The sequence below is a fragment of the Puma concolor genome, chromosome C1, assembly GCF_028749965.1.
Source record: "Puma concolor isolate L17-30 chromosome C1, mPumCon1.1.hap2, whole genome shotgun sequence".
Lineage (NCBI taxonomy): Eukaryota > Metazoa > Chordata > Mammalia > Carnivora > Felidae > Puma > Puma concolor.
In genome coordinates, this window is record NC_141674.1 from 73672433 (window position 1) to 73695229 (window position 22797).

The 22797-nt window shown below is 36.0% G+C and overlaps 1 protein-coding gene across 2 annotated transcripts in view; it reads right to left on the reverse strand.

Annotated features, from left to right (window-relative positions):
- SELENOF (selenoprotein F) overlaps nt 1-22797 on the reverse strand; it is a 59663-nt gene that overhangs the window by 32010 nt on the left and 4856 nt on the right. For both annotated transcript variants that reach the window (XM_025935252.2, XM_025935251.2), the window contains exon 2: nt 18467-18634. In XM_025935252.2, coding sequence (XP_025791037.2) covers nt 18467-18634 — 168 coding nt within the window. The remainder of the gene's footprint in view (nt 1-18466; nt 18635-22797) is intronic.

Sequence of the window (22797 nt, forward strand, 5' to 3'; positions counted from 1 at the left end):
AGTAATACTATAGTACTAAGGGACTTTAAGATCCTACTTACATCAATGGAAAGATCATCCAAACAGAAAATCAAGGAAACAGTGGCTATAATTGACACATTAGACCACATGGGCCTAACAAATATATTCAAAACATTCCATACAAAAATAGTGGAATACACATTCTTTTCAAGTGCACATGGGACATTCTCCAGAATAGATCACATTAGGCCATAAACATGTCATAATAAATTCAAAAAGACTGAAATCATATCAGGCATCTTTTCTGACCATAATGGTATGAAAATCACCAAGAAAAAACCTGAAAAGAACACAAATACAGGAAGGATAAATAACATACTACTAAACAATGAATGGGGCTACTCAGAAATCAAAGAAGAAATTAAAAAATACATGGAGACAAATGAAAATGAAAACACAATGATCCAAAATCTTTAGGATACAGCAAAAACTGTTACAAGAGAGAAGACTACAACAATACAGGTCTACCTCAAGAAACAAGAAAAATCTCAAACAACTTAACCTTTAAAGCCTAAAGGAGCTTAAAAAAAAAAAAAAAAAAAAAAAAAGAAACAAAGCCCAAGCCAGTAAGAGGGAGGAAATAATACAGATTAGAGCAGAAAGAAATAAAATAGAGACTAACAGATCATTGAAACCAGAAGCTGGTTCTGTGAAAAGATAAACAAAATTGATAAACCTTTAGCAGGACTCATCAAGAGAGAAGACTCAAAATCAGAAATGAAGGAGGAGAAATAACAACCAACACCACAGACATACAAAGGATTATAAGAGATTATTATGAACAATTATGTGCCAACAAATTGGACAATATAGAAGACATGGATAAATTCCTAGAAACACACGTCCAAAATTGAATCGGTAAGAAATAGAAAATTTGAACAGACCAATTACCAGTAATGAAATTGAGTCAGTATTCAAAAAACTCCCAATAAACTAGTCCAGGAATGGATGGCTTCAGAGATGAATTCTATCAAACACTTAAAGAAGAATTAATATCTATTCCTCTCAAACTATTCCAAAAAATAGAGGAAGGAAATCTTCCAAATTTATTCAATGAGGCATTACCCTGATACCAAAACCTGATAAAGACACTACTAAAAAAGAAAACTACAGGCCAGTATCTCTGATGACCATGGATGCAAAAACCCTCAAAATATTAGCAAACCGAATCCAATAATATGTTAAAAGAAAACTATTCACCATGATTGAGGGATTTATTCCAGGAATGCAAGGGTGGTTCGATATTCACAAATCAATCAATGTGATCCACCACATTCACAAAACAAAGGATAAAAACTGTATGATCATTTCAATGTACAAAAAAAAAAAAAAAAGCATTTGACAAGGTACAACATCCATTCATGATAACAACTCTCAACAAGCAGATTTAGAGGGAACATACCTTAGGCTATGTATGAATAACCCAAAGTTAACATCATACTCAATGGTGAAAACCAGAAAGCTTTTTCTCTAAGATCAGGAACAAGACGAGAATATATCCACTTGCACTTTTATTCAACATAGTATAGAAAGTCCTAGTTGCAGAGGTCAGACAAAAAAAAGTTATAAAGACATCTAAGTTGGTAAAAAAGAAGTAAAACCATCACTATTTGTAGATGAAATGATACTATCTACAGAAAACCCTAAAGACTCCACCAAAAAACAACTGAATCAATGAATTCAAAAGTTGCAGGATACAATATGTACAGAAATCTGTTGCACTTCTACACACTGATATGAAGAAGCAGAAAGAGAAATCAAGAATCCCATTTATAATTGCAACAAAATAAAATATTCAGAATAAACTTATTTAAGGATGTGAAATATCTGTACTATGAAAACTATGAAGCACTGAGGAAAGAAGTTGAAGAGGACACACAAAAATGAAAAAACCTATCATGTCTATGGATAAGAATCAATATTGTTAAAATAAACAAGTTCTATAGCTCAACACAAAACCCCCAAATAATCTATTTAATGGCAGAGGACCTGAAAAGACATTTCTTCAAAGAAGATACACAGATGGCAGACAGACATATAAAGCTACCCAACAGCACTAATCATCAGGGAAATGCATATCAAAACCACAATGACATATCATCTTTTTTTTTTTTTTTTTTTTTTCAACGTTTATTTATTTTTGGGACAGAGAGAGACAGAGCATGAACGGGGGAGGGGCAGAGAGAGAGGGAGACACAGAATCGGAAACAGGCTCCAGGCTCTGAGCCATCAGCCCAGAGCCTGACGCGGGGCTCGAACTCACGGACCGCGAGATCGTGACCTGGCTGAAGTCGGACGCTTAACCGACTGCGCCACCCAGGCGCCCCGACATATCATCTTATACCTGTCAGAATGGGTAAAATCAAAAACAAAAGAAAAAACAAGTGATTTTTACTATTCTTAAAATAAATTTCAGCTTTGGGGTCTGCTGATTTTTTCCCAATTTAAGATATTTTAAGTATTACCAAGATTATTATTTGTATGTATCTCAATTGTAGATTCATATATTTTCCTAATATTTTGGAACAATATACTCCTTTGATTTTTTTTTTAATATGAAATTTACTGTCAAATTGGTTTCCATACAACACTCAGTGCTCATGCCAACAGGTGCCCTTGTCAATGCCCACCACCCACTTTCCCCTCCCTCCCACCCCCCATCAACCCTCAGTTTATTCCGTTTTTTTTTTTTTTTCAACGTTTATTTATTTTTGGGATAGAGAGAGACAGAGCATGAACGGGGGAGGGGCAGAGAGAGAGGGAGACACAGAATCGGAAACAGGCTCCAGGCTCTGAGCCATCAGCCCAGAGCCTGACGCGGGGCTCGAACTCACAGACCGCGAGATCGTGACCTGGCTGAAGTCAGACGCTTAACCGACTACGCCACCCAGGCGCCCCAGTTTATTCCGTTTTTAAGAGTTATACTCCTTTTGATTATAGCAAGACTTCTCTGATATTAATTTATCAGAGAATAATAATTTATTGGAATATAATACTTTTTTCCCTCACATACCAACTTGGCCAACCTCTTGTTTAAAATTTTTTTTTTAGTTAGGGCTTATAATGAGGTTTTCATATACAGAAAACAGCCAAAATCTTAATTTTGTGGTGATAACTATTCTGTAATTAAAGTATAACTATGTGGCTATACAAAATGGTTCAAATTAACAGGCAAGACAAAAAAAATGTCTATACAGTTTCTCACCAGATAACTAGATTATGACATGTTAATTTATAACACTGAACAAAGGGGACACTACTTTTGAGTTATGTAAATTTTCTGAATTTGCTAACTTTTCTGCCATCGCACTACCACGACAAACCCATAAACTCGCTCCATGTCAGACATCTTCCACTAATTTTCCCAGAAGGCAGTCTCTTGCTCATAAGAAATAATAACAAGTGTTGTTGGGTTGAGAAATCAAAAATTTAACTTTAGTGATGCCAGAGCAGCTGGAAATTGAAGGTAACATCAAAGAATGGAGGGAGCCACAAAAAGGGGGTACTCCCAAAATCTGTGAATAAACTCTCTTCAAAACTTGGCCTTTCCCCCAAAAATGCACATTTAAGAACTATTGAACTATATTAAGCTAAGAATTCTAGACATAACGATAGACAACATTCTCTATGGGCCATAAGAGATGGACAAAAATTTCAACAGCTTCACTGTGCTAGAAAGTAGAGCTAGGCAAACCCCTTTGGCTTTTCATTTAAACTCTATCTACCACTTCTAAGCCTATGCTAAAGAATTCACCTTAGTACTAATGAAAAAACCGGAATAACCACTCTTTAATAAAGCTAAAAACCAAGACTCCCTAAGATCAAGGTATTCACCCATAATGTAACAGTATGCAAGAGCAAAATCCAATGCTCTGCACACATGGTATTATAATCTAGAGACCTAGAAACATATAAATCACAGTATCAAGTGTACATTAAAAAGCAACTAGACACATGCAGAAACAGGAAAATTACTGATCTCTGAACCCATCCCAGACAAATTAAATTAGGATACTTGGGGATAAGATCCTGGTATCAGTACTTTAATTACTGTTACGACTTTTAAAGATACCCAAGTAATTGTAATGAACAGACAGAAGAATCACTGCCGTGGACTATACTCAAGTATTAACAAGGCAAAAATTGCAAAATGACCAAACAGGAGACTAGCCAATTCTGGAAAGTATACCTAATGGGCATTGGCCAAAGCAAGACAAATGCTGTAATACTGTTTTCTTCCCTTACGAAGCCTTGCTTGCAGCCATATACTCTTATTTTTGAAATCCTCTTAAAGGCAAAGCTTTAATATAAATACAACTTGGTACATTCAGAAAAAACTACAAAACTTTGAATATTAAGTAGCAATATGAAGAAAATGCTCTAATGTTACACGAGCAAAAGGAAAAACTTTTAACAGTTGAATAAAATTCAGATATGGGGAGTCACACTATTTTACAGGTCTACTGAAGGCTTGCTCTTAAATAAAATGTACAGATTTAAAAATAAGGGAGTATGGCTATAACACAATTAAAACAGAGTGTATTATTTAGAGCTCTTAAATAAAAACAATGATGATGCACTCAAATATATTAAATAAGCCATTCTTCCAAATGGTTAACTGCATCCAGTGTAATTTCTTAAAGTTAACTTCACTCTTTTTTTTTTTTTAATTTTTTTTTTCAACATTTATTTATTTTGGGGACAGAGAGAGACAGAGCATGAACGGGGGAGGGGCAGAGAGAAAGGGCGACACAGAATCGGAAACAGGCTCCAGGCTCTGAGCCATCAGCCCAGAGCCCGACGCGGGGCTCGAACTCACGGACCGCGAGATCGTGACCTGGCTGAAGTCGGACGCTTAACCGACTGCGCCACCCAGGCGCCCCTTAACTTTACTCTTTTATATGAAGGACAAAATACACCACGCAGAAGCTACTTGTAGCAAAATTTGGTCAGTTAATTCTCAAGAAAAACATTTTCAACAGAACTATACGTTTAGTGATCTGCTGATGTCTTAAATTTTAATTCATTATTCATCATCAAATCATTCCCATATTTTCTGGTATTTTTTTTATCATTCCCGTATTTGTTGATATTTTTTTAAAGTGCAGAGTGCTAGAAACAAGTTACAGTTACACATGGACAATTAGGGTACTACATTTTTTGAGATCTAGTAGTAAAGCTTTGATCAAGATTTCACTTTAAGTCACTGAAGCAGCAGATGTATAAGGCAAATAGTTTATGTGCTGACACTTTCATACCCTTTGACTAATGACATTCTTGCAAAGGAACAATGAATGAATATGGAGGATTAGGGAAGTTCAGTTTTACAATTATAGAAAACCAAACTGGTAAAGATAATTCTCTAACATTATATCCCTGAGATTACACTATTGATTTTTAGGTGCTTTCTAATGAACTCTGAAAAAACAAAGCAATGACCATGTCTAAGGAAGCTCCCTAAGTTTAAAGCTTATTCTACTATAGTATTAAAGTGCTATTTATTTTTGTATCTTTAGTTTCTGCTCTGAGATTGAGAAAGCTAGAAAACAAGCTAACATCAACCTTAATTTAAATTAAATTCCAAGGAAGTAAGAATACACCAGGGGAATCTTTCATTAACATACAATCATTGTTCCACTGAAAAGCTCAATAAAAATGTATTAAAACAAAGTGAAACAAAAACCAAAATATAAAATGTTTTGACATCATCACACTCCAAATCAGATCATTCCAAATATGAAATCTGATTAAAAAAAAAAAAAAAAAAGAACAAGGTTTCTTTCAGTGTTGTGGTTAATAACAGAATTTGCATATGTACCTAAAACAAAGAGAATTTCATCACCAAGAGGTAAGACTGTAACGACTGGACTGTCACATGAAAACAAATACACCCACAGATATACTCCCCCTCCCCCTTTACATTTCAGCCACCAGTATGAATGACCCAAGGGCATCATCTGGGAACAACACATTCAATTCTACTGATATTTAGGAAACATCACAGAATGAAAAGAAATGATCTGACACACCACCATAGATTTCCTGAGCTCAAAATACCCAAAGAATTAGTAAAAATGAGCCTAAGCTTGAATATCTTAAATTTTTTTTTTTAATGTTTATTTATTTTTGAGAGGGAGAGAGACAGAGTGCAAGCAGGGGAGGGGCAGAGAGAGAGGGGGAGACACAGAATCTGAGCAGGCTCCAGGCTTTGAGCTGTCAACACAGAACCTGACACGGGGCTCGAACTCATGAACTGTGAAATCGTGACCTGAGCTGAAGTTGGACGCTTAACTGACTGAGCCACCCAGGCGCTCCAGCTTGAATATCTTAGTAGTTTTTAAAATAAAACCAACTAGCCCCTTGGTAAAGTAAAAATATTTTAGAAAACGGCTATTTAGTATATAGTTTCCAATAAAAAGTTCAATGTCTTTTTGCTCCTTAATGTTTGAAAAATACATTTTCAATACATTTTCTTCTTGATTTGAAAAACTGAGATCCAGACAAAATATGGTTCAAAATCCAAACATTCAATAGCCTCAAAAACTGACCACAAAGGTGCTATATATGGTAGCAAAAGCTGCTTTTCAAAAGAGAATTAAATTCTGTTGGTGTTATTACCATGTCAAAACTGAACATCATTATTTGTCATAAAATGGGCAATTATGATCATCTTTAAGAAAGGTTACAAATATCTTAAAAAAAAAGGTTACAAATATATGAAATATAAAACAACACAACCAGCACAAACTACATTATGGTTGCACTCTATTAAAACTAAAGAAGGTAATCTCCTTATAGTAAAAAGATACAAAAATAAAGCTGTAATAATCCAGAAGGTTAAATATTTTAAATATTAAGAACGGCAATATGAAAGCAGAACAAAAGAAATTAGACCATTCAACACATTTTATTTTTTGACAAGCACACTATCAATTTTACATTTCATTAAGGTACTCAGATAAAATCTATGACCTTGTAAGTTAAAACTTTTAACACTTCTTCAGAAGGAAAACTGAAAAGGCAGTCTGTACCTACGGGGGTATGCTTTTATGAAAAGTTATCCTCTTTACTGCCCCTTCTCTCATCCCCAACTACTACTGCCTTTAGGGGGCTACCATGCAAATAGCTGAGGTCTACTGTAGTCTTCTTTTGTTGAGGCTACCAGTTTCTCAAATAAGAACATGGGAAGCATCTTTACTCACCTATTCCCCCTTCCAATCCAGTATAATCAATAAATCCTGAAGGTTTTATTGCCTAAATCTGTTTTAGAACTGTCCCTTCTCCATTTTTACTACCAATATGTTGGCTTAAGCCCTTTTATCTTGCCTCTGGAAAACAGCAATATATTTTTCTGGCAACCATATTCCCCTCTGTCCTATCAATTTTCCTTCACACTGACAACGAATGTAATTAAAATACAAATCTGACGCCGGTTCATTGTTTATAATCTTTTAATTTTGTCCCCTGCCTATAGAACAGAGTCCAAACTTCTTACCAAGGTACATAGGCCCTACCTTCCTAACCAGCACCCTCTCTCATCATAACCAAGCTATCTGAGATGGCCCTCTTTTTCATGACTTTGCCTTTTCACTATCTTTGCCTTATCACTGGGAGTTTATATGCCCTTAAAAGGCATAAATGGTTTAAAAGGTTATATGCCCTTCTTTCTGTGTGCATTCATAGCACATAAGTGTATTTTGTTTACAGCATGCATTTCACTGAATTCTTTCAGGAAACCAATGCATCTGGAAGTAATAAAGAAGAAACTGTACAGAAGGGTATAAAAGAAGTAAAAATTTTCCTCTGTCTCCTACCTGCCATTCAATAACTTTTAAACTGTTTTTAGTTCTTCTGTTAGTAATGATTAACATGGTTATATCTACAGTTCTCAATATATCAACTTAAAGAGATTTATTGTCTTCTTTTCAACTTTTAGCTTATTCCTAATTCTTTTAGTGGTTACCTTCATAACACTGGATATTATGCGTTAGTTCAGTAAAATATCCTGCCAAATGCATTCTAGCAGCCCAATTTCCATGCCTATTTCTCTACCTGACTCCTCGATGACAGTGACTAACTATTGTCTTATTTTGACATTCTCAAAGCCCATACCAAGAGGAAATATTTATGGTATAAACAAAGTTTATTTTGACTCTGAGGGAGGTATGTCTAGAAATGTAGGTTGTAAGGCAGCCTCGATCATGAATTACTTTAAGGGTTTATTTCCTTTTTAAATATGGTAATCTGCAAATGTGACAAAATGTTTTAATATGCATAGATAGAACCTTGATCCGAACTTGTTAAATACCTAAAAAAACGGACTACATTTATTTATTTGAAAAAGAGAGAAAGAGAGAGAGCACACGCGCACGAGTGAGCTGGGGAGGGGTAGAGGAAGAGGGAGAGAGAATGTTAAGCAGGGTCCATGCCCACAACAGAGCCCAACACAGGGCTCGATCTCATGACCTTGAGATTATGATCTGAGCTGAAATCAAGAGTCAGATGCTTAACTGACTTGAGCCACCCAGGCACCCCGACTTCCTTCTTTCCTTCCTCTGTCCCTCCCTCCCTCCCTTTCTTCATTCATAAAATTTTTTTTTCTTTAACATTTATTTATTATTGAGAGACAGAGAGAGCGTGAGCAGGGGAGGGGTAGAGAGAGTGGGAGACATAGAATCTGAAGTAGGCCTCAGGCTCTGAGCTGTCAGCACAGAGCCCGACGTGGGGCTCAAACTCACAAACTGCGAGATCATGACCTGAGCCGAAGGTGGTCGCTTAACCAACTGAGCCACCCAGGCGCCCCTTATTTTTTAATTGAAGATAGATGAAATGCCACATTTAGAAAACATTAAAAAATTAATATTTTCAGTTCAATGAAATAACTACATAAAATATTTTAAAACTTCTCCTACATAAATTATACATTATTTATAACCATTATTAGCTGAATGACTTTAGGCAAGATCTCCAGGACTTAGACTCAACTATGAGATGGGATAATAATTGCACTTACCTCAGAGTTGTTGTGAGGATTATATAAATTAATTAATATAAAGGGCCTGGAACAGCAGCTTCACATAATAACAAATGTTAGTAGCTATTATTAAGTAAATATTTGTGTTATTATTTTGTACCGTTGCTATGTAGGAGTCTTAGTGATTCTTTCACTGAACTAGAACTGTTGCCAAATATTCAGATCTTTAAAAAAAAGCTTCTTTGTGAATAATGTTTTAATACTATAATTAGAATAATCTACTGAAGACATATTTTTGTTTCCTTTGAAGAAATAGCTCATGTATTGATACTACAGACACACTACAAAAGAGAAGCTATTTTAAGTAACTGTGAAATTTCTTTAGCGACGACAATTTCACGCACAGTTAGCTTAACCTCCATTTCATCCTTCTATGTTTTACACACCAGTAGCAGCTCTACCAGTAGTAGATAGGCTAAAGCTTAAAACATGCCACTTTCTTGAATAATGCTGTTTAAGCTGACTTCTAAATTACTCTCAAACCAGCTACAGATTTTCTATGTAAATTGAATGTAACTACTAAATGTTTTGATGTTCTTTTCCCTGAATTATGAAATATTATACGAAATATTATTGAAAATGTTTGTTTGGGTCTTCAGGCCAAATTTGTCAATATATCCTTGAGAGAAAAAAACACGTAATGGGAGTCATTAAAGTCTATGGTAAACTAAAAAGTAAAGATTTAATAATTTAAAAGAAAAACTACCAATGGAATTATGTTAATTATAAATGCAAAAGGGACCTTCAAAAAGTCAGTCTGGTGTTTTATATTTAACTCATTCATTTTCTTCCAATAAGTCTGTGAAGTAGGTATTACTATTCATCTTTCCAAGATGAAAGGGAAAATAGAAGAGGTTTAGAAACTTGGGGCTCTGGAGTCAAACAGACCTGAGGTGAAGTCGGGTTCTGGCACCAGATTGCTTGGTAACTCTGGACAGATAACACTGTAGTTTCCTTTTCTGTTAAATAGGGGCAGTAGTATTTACATTAGAGAGTTGTTGGGATTAAATAATGTAGGTAAGATACTTTAGCATGTAACCAAGGTATAAAAAAACACTCAGAGGGAAGCCAGTGTAATTACTATAACAAAACTGAAGATTCCAGAGCAACTTGCTAACTCAAAGTCACAAAACTAGTAGCTGAGATAAAAATTCAACTCTTTCAAAAACTTTTGTAAAAAGAAGGGGACAGACTTCTAATAAACTGTAGATATTAATATTTCCTCTCTACTGTCTCTGGCTTGCTGGGAGTGCATATAAATGTCAAAAGAAGAGTACTGTACACATAGAAAATGGGAATGTTACTATATAAGCTAGTCAATTTACATTAGTCTAACTCTAATTAGGTAATGGAGTAGAAGGGATGCAGGGGAAGTCGAAGGGATCTAACTATCTTCTTAAAATTATTTTATGCACTCCTTAGGTCCATTTATTCAAATCTAGTGTAATCATTACCGAAGATAAGTATTTTTCAAATATTATCTGACCAGTATAATTTTAGATGAAAATAAAGCCCCTTTATCAAATACCAGAACTGTTGAGCTATTTTCCAGAACCAGTAATGGTATCAATTGATGATCTGCAGACTAGGGTTCTACTTGTATTCTGCGAATGAGACCAAGATGTTCCAAAATTCAAATTAAAAAAATCTCAATCTGTAGAATTTTTTTTAAATCACTTTTAAGCTTTTCTCTTCCAGAATTTTCTTAAACCTTTGAAATCCATAACCATGTATTAGATCAAAAATATAAGTAGCAGAGGAATGTTAGGAAAAATACTTGTAATTAGTCCAATGACTTGTTTGTTCACAAAGCAATCATTTTTATATTACAAACATACACTTTATTTTCTTATAATGTTATTTCAAAGAATCCCATAGCTCCAATCTGATCTACCATCTGAAAAACTTTGAAAGCCAGTAATATATTTTATTCTACACTGATTTTTAAAAGGGTCTCAATTAATTTCTGGAATAGGTTTATCCTAAGAAAAAGCTTTGCTTTATAATGGTTTTGAAATTTTTTTAAGTAGCAAAACCTTTTCTCTTCAAATGCAATTTTTATATGCATTTAATAATGATGAAAATGGTACACATTTAAAAAATTCGTATTTGTAGTATTTTCCTTATTAAAATACGTCAATCAAAAATTTGAAACCTATGGTTATGTTTGACAATTTATTTCTATATGTTGTTCCACATAAACAAGTAATTGTGAACGGTAAGTTTTCATACTACCAATTCTGTTATCGTATTTCCTCTTGTTCTTGATTCAACTGATTCAGGAGCTCAAAAGTGGAGTAACAGAAAATTTTGCTACTAATTTTTAGTACTGGCAAATCTAATAGTTCATGTTGTATTTCTTAACTATTTTCTTTTACCCTACTTTGCCAAGAGCAATCATTATAATTCTATTCTTGGAGTCCTCCAAATTTTATATTTTTATTTTTCAAAAAAAATTTTTTAAACAATTTTTTAAATGTTTATTTCTGAGAGAGAGACAGAGCCCAAGCAGGGGAGGGGCAGAGAGAGAGAGGGAGACACAGAATCCAAAGCAGGTTCTAGGCTCTGAATAGTCAGCAGAGAGCCGAACGCGGGGCTTGAACTCACGAACCATGAGATCATGACCTGAGCTGAAGCTGGATACTTAATGGACTGAGCCACCCAGGAGCCCCTTGTTTGTTTTTTTAATCAGCAAATCAGATACCACCACCAGACCCAATTATTTACCTAGGATTTATTACATGCTGGGACTATTCTAAGCAGTGCATTTATAAACTCATTTACTCCTCATAACCACCCTATGAGATAGTAACTATTATCTCCAATTTATAAACGAGGAAAGCAGCAGAATTATCAAGTAATTTGTCCAAGATCATCAGATGAGTAGCAAAAGACTTTCTGAAACCTAGATAGTCTGGTTCCAGAGCCTGTGTTCTTAAACACTACTCTAAACTCCTTCCTGATACAATCAAGATTGAACAGCAAATTAAGTTGAAATCATTTGCTTACTGGTTCATATTTTTTAATAATTCAGGTAAGTTGATTTTTTTCTCTCAGAAGGTACTCTGGTGGGTGCCTGGGTGGCTCAGTCAGTTGAGCATCCACCTTCGGCTCAGGTCATGATCTCGCCATCCCGAGTTCGAGCCCCACGTCAGGCTCTGTGCTGACAGCTCAGGGCCCAGAACCTGCTTCAGATCTGTCTCCCTCTCTCTCTGCCCCTCCCCCACCCACACTCTGTGTCTCTCTCTCTCTCTCTCAAAAAGTGAATAAACATTAAAATTAAAAAAGAAGGTTTGGTCATTAGCCAGATCTTCAAAATGATCCCTCAGAGATAAGGTAGGTATAAATGCAGAATAGGAAGTACTAAAAACCAACAAAATAATGGATTTAATTAAATAATAATTAAATATAAAATATTTTGAAGGAAAAAGGAAAGCAGTGCAACTACAAGCATCTTGATGAACCAAGATCTTAAAGAGAACAGGTACTAGCTATGGAAATAGAGGCATACAATTAAGGAGAAATATAAAAGTTCTACAATAACTGCGTCCAGAAGAAGCTGAAATCATTAAGATATGAAAACCTTAAATGAATGAGGACACAGGAAAAAAGCACCCAGCTTCCTTAATCAAGGTCAAATTCACAGAACTGCAAAGATTATAAAAAGATGAGAAAAATAACCCATCTATTGGAATACTACATTTAATCTTATAAATCTTAGATAATGGAAGCCAAAAAATTTTTTATAGAAAAAAATAGCTGATCTATGCTTATCTTCAGGAAAATCCCAGGAAACTTTTAATCTGATGGTCATGTATGGTTTGAAAAAAATACCTATTAAGGTTAGCAGTCAGACTGGGATCACTTGAAATCTGTGCTCACTAACATCTCTTTTTAGATACATTTGGGATGTTTACGAAGTCCTTATAAATAAAATAAACAAATGAAAGATCTACACTTCGATGATAATAATTAAGTGTTATAAATGGATAACTGCCAACATAAAGACAAATCTCATTTTTTATACTCAGCATGTGTAAGTGAAATATATGAAAGTCTTTCACAAGTGTCGACAAAGTTCAAGTATATTTTCAGCGTGTGTGTGCGTGTATATACATATATATATATTTTTTAAATTACCTTTTCTGTCTACCAATACATAGTTGATCAAGTAACTCCCCGGCTTACAAACTTCCATGGCTCCCACAGCCCTTAAGATAAAGTCCAGACTTCTTGGCATGACTTGTGAGACAGGATGTCCTGGTCTCAGGACTGTCCTCTGGACTCCTCACCTGCCACCTTGTACTCTGGGTCCCAGTCTCCTGTAGTCAGAGATGCCACTTTGATTCCCTTTTCTTCTGCTCACCTGGGTACATTTTCCCTCAATTCTCAAATTATGTTTCACCTCTTCCGAGCTTTGTCTTCTTTCCCCCCAGCACACCACACCGATCACTTTGGGTTTACCTACCGGCTTACTGGTCTACCTCCCCACTGATTGTAGGGACTGCCCTTCAATATTTGTATCAATAGAGTCTGTCTAGGTGTTTAGTATATAGAAAGCTCTCAATACGTGTTTAATGAAAAAAAAAATCGACTTTTCCAACTTAGTAAAAACAGTCTCATTCAAAGGCAAAAACTTATGAAATACTATATGCTAAAGCCTGTGGATTCAGAAATAAACTGTCCTAGATTTCAAAGAGCATAATTTATTGGAAGAGAAAAGCAACATAATATAGTGAAGGTTCAGTGTATATCAAGGTATCCTCAAGTGTTTTTGGGAATACACAGGTACAGCTAACATAACCTGAGAGTGCTAGTGGTGGATAAGTAAGGGAATTGAAATTAGGGAAGCCTTCCAAAAAAGAGGGGAACAACTGAGCTAAATCTTTAAAGACAGCCCAAGTAGAATTTGTTTACTCTAGGAATTGAGGGGGGAAAAAAGTAAGTTATCTATGGGATTGCTTACCTAGTCTCTGCTCTTTACTGCTTCATCTGTCTGTGCCCCAGTGCAGCATTTCACGTAGCTGCTGTGGCAGCCAACTGGCCTTACATTATTCCATAACCTTAGCTAATAGTGACCGAACTTGAGCTAGAAAAAAATCCCTGTCTGAAATATTTCAAAAAAAGTAAACGAGGAAGAATTAATCCCCTTCTCATGGGAAGAGCTAAAAGATACAACACTAAGGAACTGGCAGTTACTATGCTGTCCCACCACAAGGAGAAAGCCAATCAGTAGTGGAAAAAACAAAACAAAACAATGGTCCCTTCCCTTCCATCCAAAGACTCTACATATGGACTAAGCTGAAGTTACTCATGCTACTTAGTAAATACTAACCGTATACATATCCTTTCTTTCATTAGTTTATGTTTTTTCTTCAAACTACAAATTAGTACACGCTTCACAATTAAGCCAACATCCTTGTTTGTAAATGGTACTTAGGTACATAGTTATGAGCAAAATTAGTAGGAATACAGCTTATCAAAAAATTTCATTCTATGAAGACTTAACATAGTCCGAAGTAGGATATAATTTAAAAAAAGATTGTTTCTTTACAATGTCATGAGTGCCACCACAGATGTATGCATAGAAAGTAGTAAAGGTGTGACAGATATGAGGTCTGAAAAAGTGGTATTTGAACGGACATTTAACAAGTAATAAATAGCAACTGTCCAAAAAAAAAAGAAAATTTCATTCTAGCTAGTATTGTGATGTTTAGTAGGTCCTTTATAATCAAAATGGGTAGAGGAGAACAAGATCAAATAAAAATAATGGAGTACACATTTGTAGAATGATAAGGGATTTCAAAGACATCCTATGCTATTAAGTTTTGTTATTATTATTATTTTTTAAAGCAAACTTCTGGCTATCAAAGGCTAAATTTAGCCTGTGAAATGAGTAAGCATTGCTAAAAACAATTAGCCTCATCTCTGGAAAGACATATCAGCTCTGGAAAGCATACAGCTAAGCAAGAACCAAAATGAATATTCTGGTTGCACTTATATATAAGTTAGGAAAACATTGCTGTTTGATGAATACATTTACAATTTTCTCTCCTAAAGAATTTACATTCACAATGATTTACACACATACACAAATGTATTTAAGTATTTTCAATGTTTTTAATGTAAGGCACTAGTCTATATATTACAGATTTTTCCTTTTAAATTTTAGTTTTAAACTAGAACTAAATTTAACTATGATTTCATAATTTTTTAAAGTTTTTTTATTTGGAGGGGTGCCTGGGTGGCTCAGTCGGGTAGGCGTCCGACTTCAGCTCAGGTCATGATCTCGCAGTTTGTGAGTTCAAGCCCCGCATAGGGCTCTGTGCTGACAGCTCAGAGCCTGGAGCCTGCTTCGGATTCTGTGTCTCGCTTTCTCTCCGCCCCTCCCCTGCTCATGCTCTGTCTCTGTCTGTCTCAAAAATAAATAAAACATTAAAAAAAATTTTTTTTTTAAGTTTATTTATTTTTGAGAGAGACAGAGGGAATGCGAGCAAAGGAGGGTAGCAAAGAATGCCAAGAAGATTCTGCAGGGTCAGTGCAGAGCCCAACATGGGGCTTGAACTCACAAACCCACGAGATTGTGATGTGAACTGAAATCAAGGTCTGAGCTACTCAGCCATCCCAACTATGATTTCAAAATTAAGCCTTAAGCCAGGGCTAAGATAGAAAAAAATATTGCACATATTTACCTATGATCTCATACCAGTAATCCAGAAGGCAGTACTGCACACATTAAATTAAGTACTACTTCTATACTTTAATGTGGTTTGCATCTAATATGCCTTGTCCAAAACCATACTTTTATATGTCCAGCAATATTTCTAAGAGTTTCTGGCATGTTTTGGTTCCACTAGGCTTCTTAAAGAAAACCACTCATCAATTTTGTGCAGCAGTGTGCTAGCAAATGCTTAATGAGAAGTATATTGTAGTAATTAGGAGTAAGGAGTAAAGAAAATACAATGGACACAGCATAAAGTCATATTAGGATAAGACCCACTTGTACTTACATACAACAATCATTTCAGCTTGTAATTAGTTAGGCATACTAACTGGAAGACTACTTGCCTACGGTTACTGAGCTGTAAGTGGTCAGAATTATCAAGATACCACACAATTAATGATGCAAACTGAACGGAATATAATTTGAAATGTGTGACTCAAGTTTGATTCTAGTAAAAGTATAACATAAAAATAGTATACTATTGGAGGATTACTGAGAAAGGGCAGTAAATAAAAATAGAGTATATGCACTTGGTTTACAGTTTAGGAATATTTGATATCACTTAAAGTAGAACCTCTCAATTTACCCTTAATTATAAGACACTGTCTGTGATGAACACTGTTTATTATAAAACATTCCTTGTTCAATTCTTGTAAGTTTGGTATCTTAGGAAAGAATCGTTGCCGGCTAAGCAGTAGTATGGACCATAGAATAAAAGCACTATGACTAGAGGAATAGAGCACTATGACATATAGATTCCTTCCTCAATTTGTCCCATGTGAATAGCTCATTTAAAAAAAAAAAAAAAATTACACCCCCAAAAATCAAGTGGAAGGGTTTTACTAAACTAGTCAAGTCATACATTTTAAATCTACTTAAAATTTAAAAAAAATGTTTTTTTGATGTTTATTTTTGAGAGACACAGAGAGAGAGAGAGAGAGAGAGAGAGAGAGAGAGAGAGAGAGAGAGACAGAATCCGGAGCAGGCTCCAGGCCCTGAGCTCTCAGCACAGAGCCAGATGCAGGGTTCGAACCCACAAACTGTGAGATCATGACCTGAGCCAAAGTCGGACGCTTGACCGACTGAGCCACCCAGGCGCCCCTACTTAAAATCAAAATTTTAAAACTTCTTGTTTAGACATGACCTACATGCAGTGAAGACTAATTCCTATGTATGGAAATCTTGTAAACATAAAAAAATATCAATGGTATATGTGAATCAAGAAAATGAAAAAACACAGAAGGCTTGGAACCTATTTCTGGGACACCAGGAATTTCAGGTTCACAACTAAGAAATCAAATATTAAAGGGGCACCTGGGTGGCTCCGTCAGTTAAGTGTCTGACTCTTGACTTTGGTTCAGGTCATGATTTCATAGTTTGCGAGTTTGAGCTCTGCATTGGGCTCCATGCTGCCAGTGGCAGAGCCTGCTTGGGATTTTCTCTCTCTCTCCCCACCTCTCTCAAAAGAAACATTAAAAAAATGAAAAAAAAAATCAAATATTAAGTAAGTTTTGGTTAAATATTAACATTTAAAGCTTGTTTTCCTTTTAGAACTATAAAACTATATTCTGTGTTAGAAACAAACCTTCACTACCTAATAAGATAGAATTATAGTCTGAAAGCTTTCTAAACTCTAACACTTCAAAATAGAATTCAGTATGTACAAGTGAAAGAGAATATTAAAAGGAAATCTAACACAGAGATGTGAACTTTTTTCCTTACTCCGAACAAGGGAACTCACTAATTCAGTTTTATTTGGCTTATATAAAGGATCTTTTCAGGCCACCTTCTGATTTTAAAAAGTATAAAGGCTTTGATGAAAAGCTTTAAAAATTGAGTGAGCTTATTATTAATCTGAACAATGAATCAAAACATAGCTGATTTTATTGGACAGTTAGAACTATCTATCCTTGGCTGTTTTCAGGTGTTAAAGAGGAGATTAGGTATCTGTAAATATTAGTGATAGCTGTGTAAATTAACACAAAGCTGTCTAAATTAACAAAGAATTTTCTTTGTTAACCAGATAAAAAGTTATAGTTTACTGCCTACAATTATGTGCCAGGTAATAGGTGCTACACTTTCGTCTCAAATTTCATTGTAAAGACGGAGTTCTTCTTACAAATGAATATAAGCATCTAATTAATTCTTCTTTGTCATCATGTGGCCAGAAGTTAGGAAGACTGGAGGACTTTAGGATCCAATCATGCTACAATAATTCGGCAACCTCTCTGCTGAACAACCATGATAGAATGAGGTCCTGGTATGTAACCTTACTTTTCCTTCCTATTTGTTTTAAATTTTTTTTTTTCAACGTTTTTATTTATTTTTGGGACAGAGAGAGACAGAGCATGAACGGGGGAGGGGCAGAGAGAGAGGGAGACACAGAATCGGAAACAGGCTCCAGGCTCTGAGCCATCAGCCCAGAGCCTGACGCGGGGCTCGAACTCCCGGACCGCGAGATCGTGACCTGGCTGAAGTCGGACGCTTAACCGACTGTGCCACCCAGGCGCCCCCCTTCCTATTTGTTTTAATTGATCTAGTGGGCCAGACAGAAATCAGTTGAGTTTTTAAAAATACAAAATGTAAAAGCTAGAGACTTCTTTATATTTAACTTGATTAAACAATTTAGTATTTCACCTTATCTCAACTACACCAACTAATGGAAGAGAGATCCTAGAAAACAATACCTTTTTTGTTTCAAATTGTGCTTCTTCCTGACAGCATCCTCTACAGTCAGGATCCAGCTGAAGCAGGTTAAACTGTCCAAGAAGATCACAAGAGCTGCAGAGTAAGTTGCTGGAGAAGCCCAACTCTCTGCAAGCCTCCGATGAAAACTCTGCCCCAAGTGCACACACCTGAAAATAAAAAAAAAAATGAGAAATAAAACATTATTCCATATTTGTATCACAAAACATCCCAGAAAGGAAAAACTAGGGTTAACCAAATCTAACACACTGGAGATGAATTTCCGAAATGCCTCATTTAGAGACAAACTGTTAAATATTTTTGAACTCTATAACCTTAGATGAGTCTTTGGCTCTTCCTACTTCCCTCACAATTTTTTTCTTAAAAATTTGCTATTTTTCAGCTTAGCTGAAATATGAATTAATATGCTTTCTTTATGATGTGTATATTACATACAATACCTTTACTAAACACTCAAGTTTTTTTTGAAAAGGAATTTCCTTAGAAGATAAACCAATGCCCCTGTTGATATGGGTCTATAGAGTAATACTAACTTCTAGACTTCTCTTCATTCACATCTAGCAGTGGAAAGGTGAAGAGGATGGAGAAGAGCAGGGGCACATCAGAAATAAAACTATGGGGGCACCTGGGTGGCTCAGTCGGTTAAGTGTCCGATTCTTAATTTCAGCTCAGGTCAAGATCTCATGGTTTAGTGAGCTCTAGCCTCACGCTGGGCTCTGTGCTGACAATGTGGAACCTGCTTGTGATTTTGTCTCTCTCTCTCTAAAAAAATAAACATTAAAAAAAAAAAAAAAAAAAGAAATGAACTTTGGGCATTAGGTACCAGCTCCATCACTTAAAATATGTTGTGACCCTGAGCAAGATAACCTCCCTCAGCTTTAATTTCCTCACTGATAAAGCAAGGACAATAATGCTTACATAAAAGAGATTGCAGTACAGATGAATGAAATGAGTTATGTAACCCATCAAAACAACCGGCAAAGGTGGGTTTATCTGTTCTCATCCCTTACCATTGTCTCATGCATGTCTCAGTGAATATGGTATAGCTTCACCTAAGGTCAATCTCTCTACCTGTGCTTTGGAGTCTATCTTCTGCCATCTCCACAGGGATTTTAATTTAGTCGGTAACTCAATTCTTCAGTGTATTCAAACCTTATGGTTCTAACCACTTTCCCCCACCTTCTGTCATTTCCGAATTGTTACTATAGTCCAGCTTCTGATCCTACCACTTGACTAAACTTGCCAAAAATCATTAAATGCAAAGACATTCAAAACTGTTCTGGCTCTAGCTGTTCCTTCCATGGGCTTGTCTTCCTTCTCCTTCCTTTTCTATGCATGCATCTCTTAAGCACTTCTGTTTCCCATTCTATTTTTGGCTTTTTCTTGCTTTACATATATTCTATAGACGACCGTATCTTTCCCAAGGCTTCAAATACCCACTTATTGAAAACTCTTGAGTCTTTTTGAGTGTCAAACTTCCAAAACCAACAGCCTACCTGACTTCATTATGTTCCACAGGCATTGCAAATCAAAAAAAACTCCAACAGTGAAACTTACCTTTTCTGCTTAAATCTATTCCTCCCAATGTATCCAATTATTTTAGTAAAATGGCACCATTTTCCCTGACCACCTAGTTGCTGAGGTCAGTCATTCTACATTCGACATTCTTCACCATTCTTACAAGCAATTAACAAGTTTTGACAATTCTATTTCTTAAAGAGCTCTCAAATCATTTCTTGTCTCAGTGGCTTTAATGGTCACCACCAGTCCTACCTTTCTTTACTTCTCCAATCCCATTCTACTTTTCAGCTATAACAAATTCCTGGAAGAATAAAACTCCCACTCATACACTTGCTCAAATTTTTCTTACATCTAAGGCTCCTTTTTCAACTTATTTCAAGAACCTGATTAGTATCAGTCTTCCAGGAAGCCTTCTGTGTGTGTGTGGGGGGGGGGGGGGGGGAGTATGAGATCCTATCTTTAGCCATAGTACTTTTCAGAGGAAGAAATCTGTGCATAGGTCTAAGATGGTGCCACTCATGACACTGTACTATGTGAATCTAGAGTTGTCTGATTCCCTAGTACTGTGAACTCTTTTGAGGGCAAGCATTAAGTTACCTGTTTTAATAGCACTTGTGCTAGTTCTCATGTGTACTGAACAAATGAATTGGTCAAAACTACAGCCTCAAGTCTAGAGGAATTTCAGATTGTTTGACTGCAATTGGTTCATCTTCTAGACCAAGGGTATGCAAACTTTCTGTAAAGGGCCAGATTAGTAATTGTGTTAGGTTTTGGTGGCTAAATGGTTTTGTTGCAACTACTCAACTCAGCCATGGCGACACAAAAGCAGTCACAGAAAATAACAAATGAGTGGGTGTCTGTGTTCCAATAAAACTTTACATAAACAGGGTTAGCTGGATTTGGGCCACCAGCTGATGTAGTCTGTCAACCTTCTAAGCTAACCAGGTAGATCAAAATCCAAGGACATCTGCCAATATAAAAACTAAGTAGTGCTGGCATACTCTCCCAAAATGCTGATCATCCCACTGGTCTTGTGTTAGTCAATACCCTAATTTGATACTTTATACATCTTTTACTTTATCTCAGTAATAATGTGGGATGTGTATAATATTCAAATAGATCAAGTATCCCAGTCTTATGGGAGGCACCTAAGATACGTGCTACTCTACTACGAATAAAGTATTTCTTCATTAGTAAAGTGATATGCTTGATCTACTTCACAGGTTAATTTGTATTTTTCAAAGATGGCCACACGAACATACATGCATCATCCCACACGATGTCCTTACAGTGTGACTGGCAGTCCTCTACTGCAGAGTAGGAGTCTATTTTCCCTCCCCATGAATCTGGGCAGGGGCTTGTGACGGATTTGACCAGAGTGCAAAAGAAGTGATACTATGTAATTTGAGGGTAGGTCATAAAAAAGGAAACAGCATGGCTATTGGTCCCACATTCTGTGCCTCTGTCTCTCTTGGAACATTCAACTTCGGAACTTAGACACCATACTGTAAGGTAACCTAAATTAGAGGGATAACATGGAGATTCCCATGTAGATAGCAACTGAAGCCCCAAACTGACAACCATCATCAACTAATAGACATAGGAGAAAAGAATCTTCATTATTTCAGACCCTAGTCTTTCAGCTGAGACACCATGGAACATACAACTCATCCTGTTGTGCCCTGTCTGAACTGCTCACCCACAGAATCTAAAAGCAAAACAATTTTTTTTTATTACACTATATTTTATGGTGACTTGTTTTGCAGCCATGGTAATTAAAATAGGCAATAAAAGTGAAATCACTTTGAAACTATGAACTGCTTAACAAATGTCAAGAAATTGTTATTGCCAAAGCAGGTTTAACAAAACAAAAATCTCGAATGATCATGCAGTTGTGTTATTTGGTTTTATTCTGGCATTTATTGAGCACCTACTGAACAGGTGGCATAATATGCAAAACAGGTGTTTTGGAGTCTGATGACATCTTGATTCAAACGTCAGCACAGAGCAACCTTACTTCTGAATTTCTGAATACGAATAATTACTATTTATCTCACAACATTTTGAGGATTAAAGGAGAAAAAGTACTGGCAGCATCTAGTTTCCTAGCCAAGACACAGTAGGTACTTAATAAATGTTAGCATTATTCCCACTTTCCAGTGCTCTTAAAAACCTTCTTAGGGGCGCCTGGGTGGCGCAGTCGGTTAAGCGTCCGACTTCAGCCAGGTCACGATCTCGCGCTCCGTGAGTTCGAGCCCCGCGTCAGGCTCTGGGCTGATGGCTCAGAGCCTGGAGCCTGTTTCCAATTCTGTGTCTCCCTCTCTCTCTGCCCCTCCCCCGTTCATGCTCTGTCTCTCTCTGTCCCCCCCCAAAAAAAATAAATAAAAAAAAACGTTGAAAAAAAAACCTTCTTAAAAAACACAACACACTACTTATGTTTTAATCATTAGACACAGGATAGAGGACAAGTGTAGTGAAGTTACATTCATGAGTTTCATGAATGAACTACTTTCTAGCTCTTCTATCATTAGTTTTGCAGACTCAATGCTTTGAATCTAAGGAGATCGGAACATATTTAGTACTTCACTAATAAATATCAAATGCTAAATAATATAGGAGTTCAAAATTATAAATGTATGATGATCTTTTTATTAGCAAAAACTGTACAACATTTAAATGGCCACATTAAGGCCACACATTAAATTTTAAAATAATCGGCCACACTTGTAAGAAAGACACAGATTCTAAGGACAGGGTGGGATAACCCTGTTTGGGATAACCATTTAAGTTT